The sequence below is a fragment of the Lutra lutra genome, chromosome X, assembly GCF_902655055.1.
Source record: "Lutra lutra chromosome X, mLutLut1.2, whole genome shotgun sequence".
Lineage (NCBI taxonomy): Eukaryota > Metazoa > Chordata > Mammalia > Carnivora > Mustelidae > Lutra > Lutra lutra.
The window spans coordinates 90,888,476-90,909,196 of NC_062296.1; the positions used below are offsets into that span (position 1 = coordinate 90,888,476).

Genomic DNA, 20,721 nt, shown 5'->3' on the forward strand with positions numbered 1-20,721 from the left:
TATAGAAAAAAACATTTTTCATATAAAATGGCAGACATTGACAGTTGTCCAGTAACATCTGTGTTCTCTCTTCCATGGCACTTTGCTAGACCTCATGTTCCAGCCTCCCTCGCAGGGACTGGGGACACATTCGTGTGGTGGCCAGTTGCATAGGCAGAGCCATGGGCTACCACCTTACCCAGAAACTTCTAGCAAGTTCCGCCAGGCTCCCTCTCTTCTCTCTGCAGTGGGGATACTATGAGACTCCAGAAGATGATCAAGCCCATAGACCAGGAGTTGCCAAACTCTTCTATCAAGGGCAGATAGAACATATTTAGACTTCGCAGGCCACATGCTCTCAGTCATAAAAACTCAACCTGCCATCATAGAAAGCAGCCACGGACCCTAAGTAAACAAATGAGTCTGGCTATGTCCTAATCAAACCATGAATGATGGACACAGAAACTTGAGTTGTGTATGATTTTCATGTGTCACAGGACACCTGAGTGACTCAGTCACTAAGCGTCTGCCTTTGGCTCTGGTCATGATCCCAGGGTCCGGGGATCCAGTCCCGCATCGGGCTCCCTGCTCAGCGGGGAGCCTGCTTCTCCCTCTCCCTCTGCCCCTCCCGCTGCTTATGCATGCTCTCACTCTCTCAAATAAATAAATAAAATCTTTTTTTTAAAAAAATGTCACGTGTCACAAGGTATTACTCTTTTATTATTTTTAAACCATTTAAACATGAGAAAAATATAGAAACTGTGCTTGGCCCCGCTAGACTGAAACGACCAGGTAGGGGCCCCTGGAAGCCCGTGTGGAGACGTTTCTCTGTCAACCCCACACTCCCGCCATCGCACAGTGGCAGGAGTTAAGAAACGGGTTTTCTTGTGGGAGGTCTCGGAGCCTCTTGCAGTACCGTGACTGATACATAAGTAATTGCAGAATCTTGACCATCGAGAAAAGAACAGATACCATACAAGCTGTTTCAAAACGGAATAAAGGCTTTCCTTGGAGAAGCACACATGTCCCCACCCGGGTCCTTGGGAGAAACTTCAACATCCAGATTTTCCTGAATATAAAGCCTGTTTACAATTTTTAAGCAGGCAGTTGCTTTCTTTGTCTGTCTCCTGCTTCTTCTCCTTCCCCTTTTTAATATGTGGTGAGGATAATCTGGGAGGACACCTCCCCCAGGTGTTTTTGAGACAAATCCTACCAGCGACCGATTTCAAAATGACAGATACCTAAGAACAGAGATGGTACTCATCTAAAACAGAGAAGGTACAAGTGCATTCTCGGCGATGGCGTCAATTCTGACCTAACGTGATATACAGATGCCACAGAATTCAGTTTTAATAACATACAATAAGTCAGTTTCTTTTCTGCAGAGAGAACCACAAAAGAGACCATTTTATGCAATTTGGAAAATCCTGTTCCTAAAAGCATTATTATTCCAACATCGAAAAACTACTCAGAAAAGACACTGAAATTAGGTCCTCTAGCATTCCTCATTTTACAGTCTATAACTGCCTGGCTCATGTTAAAGGGACTATTTAAGGACAGTAAAAGTGGACAGAAAAGATTAATTAATAAAATTATTTATAGTCAGTCTGAAGGCTATAGACTATGTTATCTGAGAGCACAGTTTTCCTAAGAGGAATTCTTTTTAGGAAATGTGAATGACTTTATTATATTGATTTTTTTTTAATACATAAACTTTTTCCATTTGAGAGGTAAAGAGATATGAAGGTAACTTTAGGATGATAAAGCACAAATATATCACGGCCAAATAATGATCATACTTTTAAATTATATATTGTGACAGATAATAAAGGACAGTTAACCTTTTTTAGAAAAACTTTACCCACAGTTTATAGCAGACTACAGATCACCTTTTTTTTCTTTTAAAGGCCTAACCGAGGGGCACCTGGGTGGCTCAGTTAGTTAAGGGTCCGACCCTTAATCTCAGCTCAGGTCATGATCTCAAGGTTCTGGGATCAAGCCCCACAAGGGCTCTGCATTCGGTCTAGAGTCGGCACGAGATTCTTCCTCTTCATCTCTGCCCCTCCTCCTGCCTGGACTCTACCTCTCTTTCAAGAATAAATAAATGAAATCTTTTAAAAATAAAACAGGGGCACCTGAGTGGCTCAGTCATCATTAAGCGTCTACCTTTGGCTCAGGTCATGATCCCAGGGTTCCAGAATCGAGTCCCGCATGGGGCTCCCTGTTCAGTGGGGAGCCTGCTTCTCCCTCTGCCACTCCCCTTGCTTGTGTTCCCTCTCTCCGTCTCTCTCTCTCTGTCAAATAGATAAAATCTTTAAAAAATAATAAAATAAAAAATTAAATTAAATTAAAAAAATAAAATAAAAGGGCTAAACTTGAGGGGGCCTGGCTGGCCTGTTCAATGGAACACAGCAACTCCTGAATCCAAGGTCATGAGTTTGAACCCCACATTGAGCATAGAGCCTACTTTAAAAAATTAAAATAAAAGGCGTAACCTTTCCTACTAGGGTTGGCAAGCCTTTTTTTTTTTTTTTTCTTTTTTAAGGCTACATAGTAAACAGTTTTAGCCTTGTGGGCCACTGTATCTATCCCTGTGGCAGCTGCTGGCATCTGCTATTACTAGGCGAGAGCAACCACAGGCAGTGTTAGGCTGCGTGCCTGTGGCTATGGGCCAATAAAACTTGATTTACAAAAACAGGCCCCTGCCCCCGCTACAGTCTATCAACTCCTGTTGCACTGATCCCCAGTGGTAACCTAAAAGCCTATATTAAGAAAGTAGTTGTCTTGGGGCGCCTGCGTGGCTCAGTCGTTAAGCGACTGCCTCCGGCTCGGGTCCTGGGATCGAGCCCCGCATGGAGCTTGCTGCTCCACGGGGAGCTCTCGCTGTGTCTCTCTGTCATATAAATAACTAAAATCCTTAAAACACACACACACACACACACACAAACCAGGAGAATGGTTTTTCCGTCTCAATTTTAACTTTAAGAGAATGGTTTTTCCGTCTCGATTTTAACTTTAAGAGTAAATGATGTCTTGATTCAACTATCAATTTCCAGGAAATACAAAGAACAAAGAAACTGTTAGGCCCTGCCGTGGAATTGAATCAGCAAACTCCAGAATGAGTAGAAATTCTACAGGACAAATGACCCAGCTTCTTAAAAAAACACATCATAAGAAAATAGGAGAGATGGGGAAACCTATAGATTAAAATAAACTTTAGAGGCCTATCAATAACTTATAGCGGTAGACCTTATTTGGATTCTCATTCAAATGAACAAGTTACAAAATAGTTGAAACGATTCTACTTAGAATCAAGCAAAGAAACAAAAACCAAGAGGACTGTTGAGAACTAGATCAGGGTTAAGTAAAAAAACATCAAGGAGAAAGCAGTAGTAGAAAATACGGAAAATTTTCCAGAAATCCTCAAGGTTAGTATCTAAATGTAGCCTCTTTTTTTGGAATTTATCAAGTATGAAATTCATAACACAAAAAGTACATAAAATATGTTGACACCAAGAAATGAAATAGAATTTAATAGGCAATGTCTTTGTAAACTTCCCTCCCCACAAATATGGAAGATACTTGTTCAAATGCTAAGAACACTCCTAGAACAGAGCAAGACTAATGGCCAAAATCAAACACGGCAAGAAATGATCTTTTTCTGGCAGCCATTTCATTCATGACCAGGATGAATGGAGCATGTCTGAACACGCCGTGATCATCTATTTTTTGACACAGGTGCAAAGCACATAGGAAAAACAGAACATAGGCTAGAAAACTTTGATGTATACCCCCGAAAAAATGGTGCAAAACCGAATTTCTTAGATGTAAAGACAAAATTCTAAACATATTTTTGTTCTATCAAACACAGTGCATTATTATTAAAAGAAAAACTCTGCCTAAGGAATGTCCACATATATATTCATTTTAGGAAATAAATTTAAACCCTGTTCTTTTGTGTAGTTGGAGATCTCTCAGCCTCGGCACCGTTCACCTTTGGGGACAGGTAATTCCTTGTTGTGGAGGCTGCCGTGTGTATTGTAGGATATGTGGTAGGATCCCCCGGCCTTTGCTTCCTAGATCCCAGGAGCAATACCCTTGTGCCAACTGTGACAACCCAAAAGGTCTCCAGGAATGGCCAAGTGGGGGCAAAATCATCCCCAACTGAAATCAAATGATAGATCAATTCATGTTCTAACATCCAAGAGAAATAAGCATCCCTTAACACCGCAATAAGCTCGGACCTCCAGACTTACAGGAACGCATGGAGTTCCTAAGCCATGACCAGGACAAGGCATTCAGAGCTCAGATTTCTGGTGTATATATCTAAGCTCGCTGTCAAGCCTTCTTTCTGATCAGATTGGCACATATGTAATTTGGGAGTTATCTCAGGCTGCAGCGGTACCAGTCAGTGAGAACCAAAAGCTCCTCAAAAATGTGGATTTCATTTGGTCAAACATTCCATTTACGGAAAAACACATCGGCAAGACAAGGGCAGCAGTGTCTCCAATGTGTTTCATGAAAAAAAAAATCTTCATAAAGTGCCCAAGAAGATGACTGGAAATGCTCCTTTTCCTTTCTTTTCCTTTTTTTCATTTCTTAAAAGCTACTTGCTCTGGGACGCCTGGGTGGCTCAGTTAAATGTCCAACTCAGTTTTGGTTCGGGTCTGATTTTGGCTCAGGTCATGATTTCAGGGTCATGAGATCAAGACCCGTGTCAGGGCTCCACACTCAGTGGGAAGCCCACTTGAGATTCTCTCCCTCTGCCCCTCCCCCCTACACATGCTCACATGGCTCTCTCTCTCTCTAAAATAAAAATAAATCTTTAAAAAATATAAATTATAATTTTGGTTACGATTCATGATTTTTTTTAAGGTTTTATTTTTAATTAGTCTCTGCACCCAATGTGGGGCTCGAACCTACAACCTAGATCAAGAGTCTCATGCTTCCCAGGTACCCTAGGATTCACAAATTAAATTTAAAGCACTTTTCCAATGAAAGTATTTCAAATAATACATGAATTATTATATATGATATATAAATTATATATCTAGGGGCGCCTGGGTGGCTCAGTGGGTTAAGCCGCTGCCTTCGGCTCAGGTCATGATCTCAGGGTCCTGGGATCGAGCCCCGCATCGGGCTCTCTGCTCAGCAGGGAGCCTGCTTCCTCCTCTCTCTCTGCCTGCTTCTCTGCCTGCTTGTGATCTCTGTCTGTCAAATAAATAAATAAAATCTTTTAAATAAATAAATAAATTATATATCTATAAAATAATTCCAGTGAAATAATATTTTCATTGTAATTTTCTATAGAAAAATATAGAAGCTATATCTGTGGAGGGTTTCTTTTGGTGTCTAATTTTCAGATGCAAAAATTACTTTTGAATTAGCTCTCCTTTCATTTCTATTGATTTGTTTTTAAACTTCGCTCTATCACTTTCGTAGTAGGATTAGAAAAGTACACATACATGAGTTGTGGGTACATGGCTGTGTGTTGTTTCATTCTTCACACTTGAACCACATTTGAAAATATCCTTACTGAGTTATTTAAATAAAATAATTTTTAAAAAATAGGCACACATCTACTCTTAGTGCCATAGTTTTTCTTCTTGTTTGTCTATTTCTGATAAAAAGCCATGGGCCTTCTATGCCTGTACTCTGACTTTCAAATATACGTGTTCAGTAATGGCTCTACATAAATACAATACTGGGTAAAAAGTACAATACTGGATATAATATACTACACTGAAACCTAAACACTGTCCTTTAATTTATACTTACTTTCATAATTACTGATGGTTTAATCTTCTAAAGCAGCTTAATAGTACTAATTACCTCATTAGTTATGCATGCCAAAAATTGTTCCCTTTTCTCTGGTACAGAAAAAGCATGAATTTTTATCTTAAAAAAAAATGTCTTAGAGGACAAGAGTCAGAATCTGTTTAGAAGCCCAGAGTGAGAAGTCTCTCCAGGATACGTGGGTAGGGGATTAGCTGGTTGGGATTTGGAGAGACTAACAACGGACACGTGGAAGGATGGTCAACCCCCGAAGCAACAGTCAATGATGTAAGTGTGGAGAATGTCACATGAGAAATGAATTTAAATCCAGAGATCCAATTACATGCAGAGTATGTGGATGCAGCATTATGTACTTTGAAGGACTATAAAACTGGTGGGGTTTGATGCTTGATGAAACACAGAATTCAGAGGATTATCTTTGCTTATATTCGGATTTGCTGTGAATGTTGTATAGCTTTTTTTTTTAAGATTTTATTTTTTTAATATTTTACTTATCGATTAGAGAGAGAGAGAGAGCCAGAGCAGGAGGAGTAGAGGGAGAGGGAGAAGCAGACTCCCCGTTGAGCAGGGCCTCGATCCCAGGACCCTGGGATCATGACCTGAGCCAAGGGCAGTCACTTAACCCACTGAGCCACCCAGGTGCCCAATATTGTATAGCTTTTTTTTTTTTTCTTTTTAAGATTTTATTTATTTATTGTAGAGAATGGGGAGGGGCAGAGGGAGACAGCGAACCTCAGGCAGACTCCACGATGAGCGTGGAGCCTGATGCAGGGCTTGCTCTCCCAACCCCAAGATCATGACCTGGGTGGAAATGAAGAGTCACACACTTAATGGACTGAGCCATCCAGCCACCCCGTTGCACAGCTTCTGATTTGTGTGCTCATCTTTACGGTCACAAGTACACACCCATGATTTCATTTTAAAATCCATATTTAAAATCATTTAAAATTGTATTTAGCATCAACTAATAGTTTATATAAAGGAAACGTTATTGCTCAATTAAAAATTTTTCTTTAAATAAAAGAAAAAGTTTAGTTATCGGATGGTCAATCAAAAACCAGATCACCTAAAATCTTCAGTAACCCTGGCCCCTATTTTGGTGGAAGGCCTCTCTTCCCACAGCAAAGTCATGGGGAAAGTCAGCTGCTATTAACCACAATTAAATTTAGTCTGTAAAAGGAGAGAACATTTCATTCTGTCTTTTCTCCTTGCTTTACCCTAATTTGTCCTTCAAGTCAGAACATATTATTTCATTCTCAAAGCCATTACCATCCTTATCTTCCCCAAAGGGATGTGTAGCACCGAGCACATTTGGGCTCTCCATGGTCACCATTGGATGAGCTCTTCGAATTGGATGCTCTGATGCTACACCCTCTGCCCACCTTCCAGTAGAGGGAGGACAGTGTTTGCAGGTGGAATGGCAATATGGGGATGTTCAAAGAACCCACTCGAACCCATCCTTTGTGTTATTAAGCCTACTGTTCAGCACAGAGCACACAAAGGAAGAAGGAATGACTGAATCACAAGCAAATAATCAAAATCAGATAACACCAGGGCAAGTCATTCTGCAGATGGCATTTCAAACAAGAAGAGTGATGAATTCCCAGGAATTTGATTAAAGCTAAAGGTAGTTCTATTCCCCGTTTCTAGCTCTTCCCCAAGCAGGGTCCAATCCATCAGCAAGGTGTTAGCATGTTTTGTGGTTCTGTTTTGTTTTTTTCTTTCCAACGTTGTAATTGCTACTCCATTGCTTGGTTTGGTTTTCTAACACCCAATCCCACTGCTCCTCAGTGTTATATATATATAATTGCATTTTAAATGACAGTGAATTTATTTTAATTTTGTTTTGGATATTTCTTAACACCCCTGGAGGTGGCTGGCAACATGCCAGGACGCTGAAAATCAGAGTCGCCAGAAAGTGCAGTTGGAGGAAAACCAAGAATGTTGCCAAGTAGAATCATCTCTGGGTGGTATTTACGCACCTCTCTGCTCAAGCCAGAGCAAACGCTCAACAACCTGCTACACAAACTTGTCTCGAACACTGGGTCATTTCTCACCTTCAGAACTGACTTTGGCTCATTTTGTAATGAATGTCGAAGGTCCTAACGTAAGTTTTATATTGTAAACTGCCAACACAGCGATCTATCTCTCGCATGGGGCTCACACTCTCTGTCTCTTTACAAGCACAAACACACCCTCACATTCAACCCTAATGCTAAAAGGCGTCCTCTGCCTAGCTTGGCTGACCACCCAGCCTACCAATCCATTCTTGCTCATACTGCTTCTTTTGCTGAACCCCACGGGGCCATTCACAAACTTCAATAAGAGAAGCGCATATGTGCAGGAGCCAGCTAAGAAATAAATTAGCCAAGTATTTCATCTCCTAGTGGATTACACAGAAGGAAAAAAAAAAATCAGAAGATAGCCCCTTGGACGAGGTAATTTAATACCAAATATTTGAATAGTTACTACATGCAAGAACAAGTTTCCCTGCCTTGTATACATGGCCACAGCTGTCACTCTCCATTTCCAAATCTACCCCTGGTCCTGGTCCTGGTCCTGCTCTACTTAGCTCCAGCCACTGACTGCCTTCCCTAGAAGTTTTAGTAAAGCCACACTGTTTATAGGTGCAAGGCAACTGCACACACTTGAACCTGGACTTTCCATTCAGTAACTTCACTGTTCACTCCCACTCATCACAGTGATCTCTGTATCTGAGTCCTGAACTATAGTAGGAATAAATAATGGTTTTTGAGAAAATGAAAGGAAATAATCCCATGGTGGGACCTGGGTAGGGCTATGGTTATAAAAATGACCAAATCAGAATTCCAGGAAGTTTCAAAACACAGCTCTTCAAGTATGTAGGGTTGCCAGATAAAAATATAGAATACCCAGTTAAATTTGAATCTCAGATAAACAATGAATGTATTTTAGTATAAGTATATCCCAAATACTGCAGGAGACATACTCTTAGTAAAAAGAGATACTGTTCACTGTTTACCTGAAATTCAAATTTAACTGAGCATCTTTTGTATTTTTATTTGTTAAATCTGACGTTACAAATATACCCTTTTGAGAATCATTTGGATGCTCATACCCTCCTATCAATTATTTTATTTTTTAAAGTTTTATTTAAGTAATCTCTACCCCCAACGTGGGGTCAAACTCACCCCAAGGTTAAGAGGGGCATGCCCAGGGCACCTGGGTGGCTCAGTGAGTTAAGCCTCTGCATTCTGCTGGGGTCATGGTCCCGGAGTCCTGTGATCGAGCCCCTCATCGGGCTCTCTACTCCGCGGGGAGCCTGCTTCCCTTCCTTCTCGCTCTGCCTGCCTCTCTGCTTACTTGTGATCTCTGTCAAATGAATAAATAAAATCTTTAAAAAAGAATTTTTAAAAAGAGGGGCATGCCCTTCGGACTGAGCCAGCCAGGTGCTCCTCCTCCTATCAATTATTTTAAACAGTCCTTACCGTGCATTAATGTCCTCAGAAAACTGGCTTTGTGCTTGCCAGGCTGGCTCAGTCAGTGGAGCATGCTACTCTCGATCTTGGGGTTTTGAGTTCAAGCCCAACGTTGGGTGTAGAGATTACCTAAATAACTAGATATTTTTTTAAAAAAAGAAAATTGGATTTGTGAACAGGAACGAGAGATAGCCTAGGAGAATTTAGAGCTTGACGCATTGGTATCCTTACCACCGGGTAGGAAGGCTACATAGAATTTAGGATCACAAAACACATTCAGGGCCCCGCCCCCTTTGGGCTGCGGGCGCTTAGAGACCTACCTTCTCTAGGCTGCTGCTGTAGGGTGTGGTAGGGCTCGAGAACGCGCAAGGAGCGCGCTCTCAAGCGTCGGGGGCGGCCATTGCGGTGCGCACTCCCGAGTCTGAAGTGACCCTTGAAAGGCGCGCTCTTGAGCTGCCAACGCGACGGCTGAACGGCACGTTCTCGAGTTTCCAAGGCGACCGCTGAACGGCGCGTTCTCGAGCTTCCAAGGCGACCGTTGAACGGCGCGTTCTCGAGCTTCCAACGTGACGGTTGAACGGCGCGTTCTCGAGCTTCCAAGGCGACCGTTGAACGGCGCGCTCTCGAGAGGCGACTGTTAAAAGGCGCGCCCTCGAGCGTCCCAGGCGACCACCGAGGGGCACACTTTCGAGAGGCGGCGGCGGCCCGGCGTGTCCCGTAGGTGTCGCGGCGCTCGTGCTGGAGCCAGGGCCGGGGCCGGCTCCGGGAAGAGGTGGCGGCGACGGCTGGGCGCGTCTGAGCCTCGAGCCGGGGTGTGAGGCACAGCGTCCGCCTCCAGAGATGATGCGCCAGTGTCCGGCGGCCTTACCTCCCAGAGCGGCGATGTGTAACCCGTCCCAGAGGGTGCCCTACCTGGCCGGCACGACCGTGCCCAACAGCGACTTGGCGAGCCTTTTCGAGTGTCCAGTGTGCTTCGACTATGTGCTGCCCCCCATTCTTCAGTGTCACAGCGGCCATCTCGTGTGCAGCACCTGCCGCCCGAAGCTCAGCTGCTGCCCGACGTGCCGCGGGCCGCTGGCGTCCATTCGCAACCTGGCCATGGAGAAGGTGGCCAACTCCGTCCTGTTCCCGTGCAAGTACGCGGCCACCGGCTGCTGGCTAGCCTTGCGTCACACCGAGAAGGCCGAGCACGAAGAGATGTGCGAGTTCCGCCCGTACGTGTGCCCGTGCCCCGGTGCGCTCTGTAAATGGCAAGGCTCGCTGGAGGCCGTGATGCCGCACCTGATGCACCAGCACGAGTCCATCACCACGCTGCAGGGCGAAGACATCGTGTTCCTGGCGACCGACATTAACCTCCCCGGCGCCGTGGACTGGGTGATGACGCAGTCCTGCTTCGGCGTCCACTTCATGCTCGTCCTGGAGAAACAGGAGAAGTTCCACGGGCACCAGTTCTTCGCCATCGTCCAGCTGATAGGAACGCACAAGCAGGCCGAGAACTTCGCCTACCGTCTGGAGCTGAACGGCCACCGGCGCCGGCTGACCTGGGAGGCGACCCCGCGCTCCATTCACGAGGGAATCGCCACCGCCATCAGGAACAGCGACTGCCTCGTCTTCGACACCCGCATGGCGCAGCTCTTTGCAGAAAACGGCAACCTGGGCATCAACGTAACGATCTCCATGTGTTAAAACGGCAGGCCCGCGGCTTTCCGACCGCGGCCGAAAACCCTCATGCTCAAGTTCCCGGAGAACAAGGCACCCATGTTAGCCCGTCAACCTGAACTTTTGAGAGGTCTAGACACACGAGGTAAATAAAAGGAAAGGCTGTTAAATACAGGAAACAGCTGCATGTAGTTACACTAATATATTTAAAAATAAGTCAACAGTAAATTATATAAATTATATAAAATTATAAATTATATAAATTATAAAATTATAAAAAATTATAAATTATATAAATTATAAATTATATAAAATTATAAAAATTATATATTGCGCACACACACACACACAACACACCCAGCATGGGCATCTCTTGTATTAAGAAAGGGAGCATTGTTAAAAAAAAATTATGAATTTGTGTTGCAGATTGAGTGTACTGTTCAAAAATACATACTGGGTTTTTGTTTTGTGTGTTTGTGCCCCAGAGCTAGTGTGTATGGGGCATGGGGGGAGGGTGTTTTCTTCCTAACCAATAAGCCATGTTGAGTGCTCTTGGACCACTGTTTTTTTCCCTTTGTGGGTCAACACACAGTGCTGCTGTGTGTGTATATTTTGTGTGTGAGTATTTGCTAATTCTTATTAATTCTAGTTTTTCATTAAATTTGACTTTCTTTTCTGTAATTCAGGTTTTTCCTCACCTTTTTTGGGTACCTTTTTAAAGTTAGTGTCTTTCTGATACGCATAGTTTATGATAAACCTTATACATAGGTACTCAATACATATTTCCTTTTCCCCCATTAATGAGTTCATTACAAATATTTTAGGCAGCAGCTCTTTCTGCCCACGGGTCCTGTCCCCGTGTTTTAATAAAACCACCATTTTGCACCAGAAATAAAAGAAAACAACAACAACAACAACAAAATGAATAAATAAAAAAAGAACAAATACGAAAAAAAGAAAAAACAAATATTTTACATTCAAGTCTTTTGAGAAAGGAAAGTTCCAGAAAGGAAAGATAACAGCAGAATTATCAGAAGCTATTTAAAGCAGCTATAAGATGGTCTCTATCTGTCTGTCTGTCTCTCTTTTTCTCCAGTTGACTCATACCTTTGAATTTATTATTTGGAAGGTTAAGGAATACTGATTTTTTTTTTTTAAAATACCAGAAAAAATTTGTCCCCCCCCCCAAGATATCTTGGACAAATCACATGTTTAAAATTTGTTCTTGGGGTGCCTGGGTGGCTCAGTAGGTTAAGCATTCAGCTCCAGTGGCGATCCCAGCATCCTGGGATTGAGTCCTGCATCGGGATCCAGCCGTATATCGAGATCCATTCCCGCATCGGGATCCAGTCCTGCGTCGGGATCCAGCCCTGCGTCGGGATCCAGCCCTGCGTCGGGATCCAGCCCTGCATTGGGATCTAGCCCTCCATCGGGATCCAGTCCTCCATCGGGATCCAGCCCTGCATCAGGATCCAGCCCTGCATCGAGATCCAGTCCTCCATTGGGATCCAGCCCTGCATCGAGATCCAGTCCTCCATCGGGATCCAGTCCTCCATCGGGATCCAGCCCTCCATCGAGATCCAGTCCTCCATCGGGATCCAGTCCTCCATCGGGATCCAGCCCTGCATCGGGATCCAGCCCTGCATTGGGATCCTTGCCCAGCAGGGAGCCTGCTTCTCCCTCTGCCTGCTGCTTCCCCCAACCAAAATAAATAAAATACTTAAAAAAATAAAATAAAATTTGTTCTTGTATTTATTGGTTTTGCAGAAGAAGGCATCATCTTACACATTATTTATAATCAAAAGCAAATCATGTTTTAAAAAGGCAGTTTGCAAAAAAAAAGTTTTTGTTCTTTTATAATTCTCGTTAAGACTATCTGGCAAATTGAAAAACACACACACATTCAGAAAGTAAAAGTGGGCCACTGAAAGTAAAAGAAATAGGAGAAACTGGGAAACAATGGAGCATTTTGGTGAGGTTCCTGGTAGTGGCTCGGGTCCAGTTGAATATTATTTCTGAGTTTACGTGGATTCCCTGCAACATGTGAAACTGCATTTTTTTCTGAAAGAAACCTAGACTTAACTTCACACAGTATTTGAATGGCTGGTGCCCTCACTTATACTTCCTACTATACCATTAGCTCCATGAAGGCAAGAAATCTTTTATTCTGGTGTTCCAGGGCCCAGCTCATCCCCATTTCTATGGTGGGTGAGCATAAATATTTACTCCCTCTTGTGGTTGACTGAGTTGATATATCTGGATTTAATTCAAAGGCTGCACAGCTCAACATAGTCTAGTTCACAGATCATTCCAACATTGTTCCCTCCCTGCCCCAATCCCACTGAACAGTGGTGTTTGCCAATCTAATCTCCCTATGTTCCCATGGGTGCCAAATAAAGTATCAGTAAAGAGAGAGAAGCAGAAAAAAAAAAAAAAAAAAAGGCAGATCTACTCCCATGTGACCTTCTTCAATGGCTTTTCCTCTCGTTAATCTCTCTGTTTTGACTTATGGGTGACCATAGAGCCCTGTTTGCTTGGGACAACTCTGGTTTATGTCTGTTGTCTCAGGGTAATTATTAATGGCCCCCCTTTCCCTCTCAGAAGTGTCCTGGACTGGAGGGTCACCCCACTCACGACACTCAAGAACTCATGGTAAGTAGGAAGGTGTTATAGAAATAACCAATAGAGCACACAAATGTTTGTCCTCAGAATGGCCATGACAAAGACATTCACACCGGTTAATGTGCTCTACTCAAGAACTAGAAACCAGAATTAACAGACTCGTAAGGTGGGCAGTGCTGGGGTTTTTAATCTCATCTGTTGGCTCTCAGTGCTGGTGAAAAGCCTAGCTGCACAGAAGAATCACTTAGGCTCCAGGAGCTTTCAAAGCACACAGAATGACATTCCTCGCCCTACACGAGGAGGTTCTTACCTAGCAAATCTGGGGAGGGCTAAGGAATCTATATTTTTTTAAAGCTCATCCGAATGAGTCTTCCGGAAACTGAGGCTCATAAATATTAAGTAAGTTTCTACGGCGGCCTCGAGATTGAAACAGAAACCTCCCTATCTCCCTGACTTGAATGCATGATAAAACAGAAAAGGGAAATATGTTACCAGGGGAAAAAACTTATCCACATCACAATTTTAGCTACTGTGACATTAATCACAATATCCCATGTGATTATGTGATAGCTCTTGCCGGAATACCTCCTACCAATTCCACCAGCTTGGTCTTATCTCACTTCCTGTTTAAGAGATAACTTCAAAAGGAGCAGCTGTCAAGCATAAAATTTGAGATGATTTATGCAAACAAGAGATAAAAAACTAATTTATCTTCCACTAAACATAATGAAAAACACCCCATAAATCCACCAATTGCTCCAGCTTTCTGAACACGAAAACCAAGGCTACTCTCCAAGTCTTAACTACATCCTTAATATTTTACCTGGCAACAAAGACAACCTAAGAAAAAACCCCACAGATCCAAGAAAAAAGGCGGTCTTATCCAATGGTGACCAACCTTGTGTCCCACACAGGCAAGGAAGTCACAAATGACTGTCAAACAAGTTTTAATATTCCATAAACCTATTGTAAAAATGGGAGTGTACCCCAATAAGGCCGCTCAAGCTCTATGAAAGGCCAAGCATGTTTGCTTTCACCAGAAGCCTATCAACTCAATGTGTTAACGGTGGCTTCTTCAAAGTTCCAATGAGCTTCTCGTGTCACTATCAGAAATTGAACATCATGTCTGATGGACCAGAGCTGCTCACTAGCGAGGATTACAATGCAGTGCAAGAACAGGAAGAGTTTAAGTTTGCAAATGACCTTAGTTAGATACAAGCAACAAGTGTTAACAACAGGCATTGCTGAAAAGCTCGTAAATAACCTGAATGTTTCCTTTATTATTTATCACTACTTCAACTGTGACAGCGCTATCATGTTACTATAAAGCAGTCTCTGGGATGTGCTCTCCCAAACATTAGTGCCATGAGATTTTAGGTTGGTTTTCGTTTGTTTGTTTGCTTGTTTAATTTTATTTATTTATTTGACCCAGAGAGAGCACAAGCAGGTGGAGTAGCAGGCAGAGGGAGAGGGAGAAGCAGGCTCGCTGCTGAGCAAGGAGCCTGACACGGGGCTTGATCCCAGGACCCCGGGATCATGACCTGAGCTGAAGGCAGTTGCTTAACCAATTGAGCCACTCAGGCACCCCGGTGCCATGAAATTTTTGTGCATGTTATGCAAAAAGAGGATTCTGTGATCAGGTGAGTGTAGCAAAAGTTGGTTTAAATGAAGTTCAAGAGCATCCTTAAAGGCAGGATAACCAAAGAGTCTTTAATATGTTTTTGTGAAGTATAAATCCCCAAGAGGTAAGGGTATAATATTCAGCATTTTCAAAATGAATTTGGCCAAAGGTTTTCTTCTGTAGTGTAACCGGAGGAATATCCTGGGGTACCCCAAAATATATTTGGGGAGCACTGAAACAATTGATAGTTACACATCATTGATAAAATCTGGACCAGAAACAAATCAGAAAACCAGTGGACCTGGGTAAATCAATCTGACTGTGTCACTTCCTCATTACTGTTTATTTTTTTCTTATCAAATTAACATTTCTACACACGAATCGACACACCATAGTAATTAGTCTTTTAAATCGGAAGTAGTAGAAGCCCTTCTCCATCTAACGTGTGTTCTGCTGCATCTCACTTCCCCAAACTGTTGGGAAGCCTACAGTTCCTTATAGAGCTGCCTCCCTTGCTTCTAGACCCCTCAACAAACGCCGAAAGGCTCTTGAGTAATTCCTGTTTGTCCTTAAGAATTTCTACCACGTACTCCTCCCTTGGCTGCACATCCGTGTAGAGATCCCTCCTCAGGGCCTTCCAAGGCCATGAAGGAGCTGCTTCCCATGGGGTTCCATTGACGCCACCGTCAAGTACCACCACCTCCAGAATCACCAAGGGACAAGTGCCACCAAACCCCGATAACACCGTCCTTGAAATGCCACGTGTGCTTTGGAGTCATTAATGTGCCGTAGCTACGCTCTCCCTTTCTTGGTCACATAGGACATCAAGGCAACGTTCCTTTGCACCCTTCCCTATCTTCCAATATAAACACAGCTTCCAGATTTACTGTCAGAAAGCAACTTCTCATGGGCCGCTCCCCTATCTACACATCCTTCCGGTGGAGGCCCTGACTGCCTTCTGCCTCGGACTAATTTTTCAAAGATGTCTATACAGGGAACAGACTTCGAAGATCTAGGGCTTCCCTCCTTCCCTCCAAGCAAAGGGCAGGAACGCTTGCTGCGTAGGTAGAGACCGCTCCCGCCTTCGGAGCAAAGGGTACACGTGATTACTGTCCCCTCGAAGAGACTGGGACTCTCTAAGCTCAGGGCTCCTTTCCTGCAATGGAGACCACCGCTCCTCTCCATGTTGCCGCATGGGCACAGGCACTCAGAACAGACACAAAAGCTGATACTCTGCTTGCTGCGAGCGGTAAGCTGGCTATGGTCTCCGATAAGGGTGTTGCGTCTTCCTTCTGTCAGCATCCACGAAGCTGCAGCAGGCTATCTTCTTAGCTTGCAGGTAAGGAAAAAGAAGATTTCTGACCCCCATTGGACACAATGGGGGATGGGCATGGGGGATGGGTACCTGGCTGGCTCAGTAGAAGAGCACGTGACCCTTGATCTCAAGGTCTTAAGTTCGAGCCCCATGCTGGGTGTAGCAATTACTAAAAAAATAGAAACTTAAAAACAAAAAAAAGCTCACATCTTAAAAATCTCCAACCCCTCACAGATCTTGACACTTATATTTAGGAAACTTTTGTCTGGAATTAAGATCTAAAAGCAGATTTGGGGGAAGCCTGGGTGGCTCAGTTGGTTGAGCATCTCTTTGTTTCGGCTTGGGTCGCAGGATGGAGCCTTGTGTGGGGCTCCATGGTCAGTGGAGCACCTTCCTCAGATGATGCGCGCGCGCTCTCTCTCTCTCTCTCTCGCCCTAATATAAATAAATCTTTAAGAAAAATAAATGCAGAGGCGCCTGGGTGGCTCAGTGGGTTAAAGCCTCTGCCTTGGGCTCAGGTCGTGATCCCAGGGTTCTGGATCGAGCCCCGCATCGGGCTCCCTGCTCTGCGGGAAGCCTGCTTCTCTCTCTCTCTCTACCCCCCTCTCTGCCTACTTGTGATCTCTGCCTGTCAAATAAATAAGTAAAATCTTTTAAAAAAAAAAAAAAGAAAGAAATGCAGATTTTGGAACTAAACTAGAAAAAAATCCAACAGTAACATATACTTGTGCCAGATACTGATCTTTTCATTTAACGCTGACAACATCCCTAGGAGGCGGTCACTACGATTCCCTCCCGGGCTGGCTGATGCCATCGGTAATGCAACGGGCCCACTACCCTACGTGCCCTGGGCCCAGAGACAGCACACCACTTCGGGCCAGCCAGGTTTCTTCTTCATTTGCCATTCCTCTTGCTTATGAGATGTTACAGGTTGCTATAATACTCACTCCGAGCAAGAGAGCAAGGTTCTTCCTTGTCCGACTGTCTTCAAGTCGACTGTCTTCAACTCCAGAGAATTCCAGCCCCTGAAAGGTTGCTAGCTCTGTATGAATGAAGCCCAGCTGTCATAGCCCGGCTTCTCGTTCGTGACAAAGCTACATCTGCGATACTTCTGTTGTTCCATTTGCAGTTAGGCAGAAGGGCAAGAAAGACTTTCCGTTCGGTCCCGAATTACATCAGGATTTTAGAGCACACAGAGCCCTTAGAGAAAGTCACTGCTGATTGATTGGCTTCACTGTTACGTAAAGCGCCATCTATCCTTCCTTAGTTTTGGTTAAACAATTTTGGGCCAATTTAAAGATGAACAGTGAAACAGTTCTGCCCTCATCTTATTTGCCATAATCGCTCCTTCTATTTCCTATTCCCTTGGGTCCATTAGTGCTCACTTATACACACAACCTTGCTGTTAATAAAAAAGATTTATGTGCCAAGTAAGATTTTATTCCTTCCATCAAATGTTTACTTAAGGAGGCTTTATTGCATAAAATACTATCCTTACTCAGTGCACAACCAGATTTATCTTTCTAAACCCATTTCCTTTCTTTCCATACTTCAATCTTAATCTGTTGTGGGGATTTTATTTAGCTCTAGAATTCTGACTTAGCATATTGTTTGTTTCATATATAGGAGCTTCAAGAAAAGAGAAGTTATTACTGTTACTGTTAAAAACTTGCAAACTGGCACAGCGGCTTCCCCAAGATGCGCAGAAAAGACGGTTTAGTCAAAGACTATCTTTGGTACAGCAGGGCCCATACAGATGGGAAATGGACATTTCCTAACTGGTCCACATTTAGAAAACAAAGAGGTAATATATATTACAATGAATTTCAAACCTTAGGTCCTTTCTGCTAGTAATACTATTCAGAGATATTCATCCCAGGAAAGTAATTCCAAATAAGAACAATAAAAACCATCTCAACAGAGCACACCGAAAGGCTGAACTTGAGAATACGAAATCAGAGCCAAACTCAATCACCAAAGGCATCTGCAGTCCCCCACTTACCAACAGAGACTTTTGGATAAAGATCAGAAGGAAACGCAAGAAAGGAAATTACACTGCTGTCAGGATGGTGAAGAAACAGAATATACAGATGACCCTTATGCAACACAGGTTTGAACTGCGTGGGTCTACTTATATATGGATTTTTTTTTCGTAAATACAGTACTGTAAATGTATTTTTTCTACCATGCGATTTTAATAACATTTTCTTCTCTCTCGCTTATCTTAAGAATACAGTATATAATACATATCACATACAAAATAGTGTTAACTGGCTGCTTATGTCATTGGTAAGTCTTCTGGCCAACAGCAGGCTATTAGATTTTGGGGGGAGTCCACTAAGGTAGACAAGGGCACCTGATGGCTCTGTCGGAGGAGTAGGGGACTCTTGATCTCAGGGTTGTGAGTTCTAGTCCATACAAAGACTCTGATGCCCATGTACATAGTTACCTTTATTTGTAATAGGTGATCCCTGAAAACAATTCCACTGTCAAATACCTGGCGAGTCAGCAAAATGTTAATACATCCCTACAACAGAATACTACTAAGCAATAAGAAGGAAAACACTTATATGTGAAACAACATAGCTGACCACCAAGTGATTAATGAGTAAGCTTAAGGGTTGCGAAAGATTAGAAAGACAACTACCAACTTCAAATGTCAAAGAGCTTTGGTTAAGAAAGAAAGCCAAGCAGAGACATTTATCTTATGATCTAAAGACACAACTAGTGCACACCTGGACATTCTTCAGGATCCCAGAACCCATCAGGATTAATTAATATTGTCTATGGTATTCGGGACAGGTTTGACAAACGAGTTGTCCCCAGAAGTTCACGTTATTTTTACCTTCTCTAAATTGCCAGCCATCCACAACTCCATCTAACAGTATTCAAGTAATCATTAACTTAAATATATATCTATTTGGGAATGAATGTAATTTCTAAAGAAAATTAAATAAAAGATAAAGAAAAAAGAAGAGTTAAGTTAAAAGGTATGTAAGCTTTTGGGGCACCTGGCTGGCTCAGTCATGTGACTGAGCGTGTGACTCTCGATCCTGGGTACAGAGATTACTTAAAATCTTTAAGAAAGGAGGAAAGCAAGCAAGCTTTTATTTAATCTGCCACACCTGTAGATACGCATAGAAAGTATCATTATTTGGACCATGAGATTATATTCTAGATTATAAATTTAACTATGATAGAGAAAATATTACGTTAACCACACCAATTCACTTCCTGGAAACACAGGACACATTTCCCAGTACCCTTTACAGTTAGGCTGAGGTCCACATGTCATCGTTCTAACCAATGGAATGTGGCAGAAAGACAGTTAAGCTACTTCTAAACCTGGAGCGCCTGAGTGACTCAGTCGGCTGGGCCGCTGCCCTCAGCCGGGGTCATGACCCTGGGTTCCTGGGATCAAGCCCCACTGCCGACTCCCTCCCAGCTCAGTGTGAGACTGCTTCTCCCTATCCTTCTGCTGCTCCTCCTGCTTGTGCACTCTCACGCTCTCTCTTTCCCTGTCAAATAAATAAATGGAATCTTAAAAAAAAAAAAAGAAAGAAAAAAGAAAACAAAACAAAAACAAAACGCCCTGGTGGTGGGTATTAAGGAGGGCACGCATTGCATGGAGCACTGGGTGTGATGCATAAACAATGAATCTTGGAACACTGAAAGAATAAAATAAAGTTTAACAACACACACACACACACACACACAAACACAAATGCTAGTTCCAAACCTGAACTCAGAAAAACCCTATATGTTAGGGTGCCTGGCTGGCTCAGTCAGTGGAAACTCTTGATCTTGGGGTTGTGGGTTGAGCCCCACAATGGGTGTAGAGGTTACTTAAAAAACAAAACAAAATCTTAAAAAACATATATCCCATGTGCCAGCTACACTTCCTGGGGATGGGGTGGATAAAAGGCTGGAAAAGGAAACAAAATGTGTGCTTTAAGCTCGGTTTCTTGATCGGGCTGGTTAAAAGGTTGTGCTCAGTGGTAACAACCCATTCAGCTGCACACTCGTGATGGTGCTTCTCTCTCTGTGTTTGTTACAGTCCAGTAACAAATTCACGGAACATGATTTTACATGCCTCTTCCTCTTCCATGGCCACTTGGGGCACCACCTGTTTTTGATGACCAAGTCGCAGGACAGCCACAGTCTCAGTAGAATGCCAGTAATGAGGTTGGTCCCTTCCTGCAGCACAGGACTAATGTCATTTACCTGGGTGGCAGTTCGCCTCCAAGGAGGGCACGGTACCAAAGAATACT

General features: G+C 43.3%; 2 protein-coding genes across 3 annotated transcripts in view; one reads left to right on the forward strand and one right to left on the reverse strand.

The window, feature by feature from the left end:
• FRMPD4 (FERM and PDZ domain containing 4) overlaps positions 1-20,721 on the reverse strand; it is an 863,243-nt gene that overhangs the window by 451,692 nt on the left and 390,830 nt on the right. The window lies entirely within an intron of this gene.
• On the forward strand, positions 10,011-11,059 carry LOC125092042 (E3 ubiquitin-protein ligase SIAH1A-like). Its single transcript, XM_047716287.1, has one exon. The coding sequence runs from the start codon at positions 10,074-10,076 to the stop codon at positions 10,917-10,919; it is 846 nt and encodes a 281-aa protein (XP_047572243.1). The 5' UTR covers positions 10,011-10,073; the 3' UTR covers positions 10,920-11,059.

Bases quoted from the DNA above. Each gene is read 5' to 3' on its own strand.
- LOC125092042 (XM_047716287.1), top strand. From the start codon at position 10,074: ATGATGCGCCAGTGTCCGGCGGCCTTACCTCCCAGAGCGGCGATGTGT.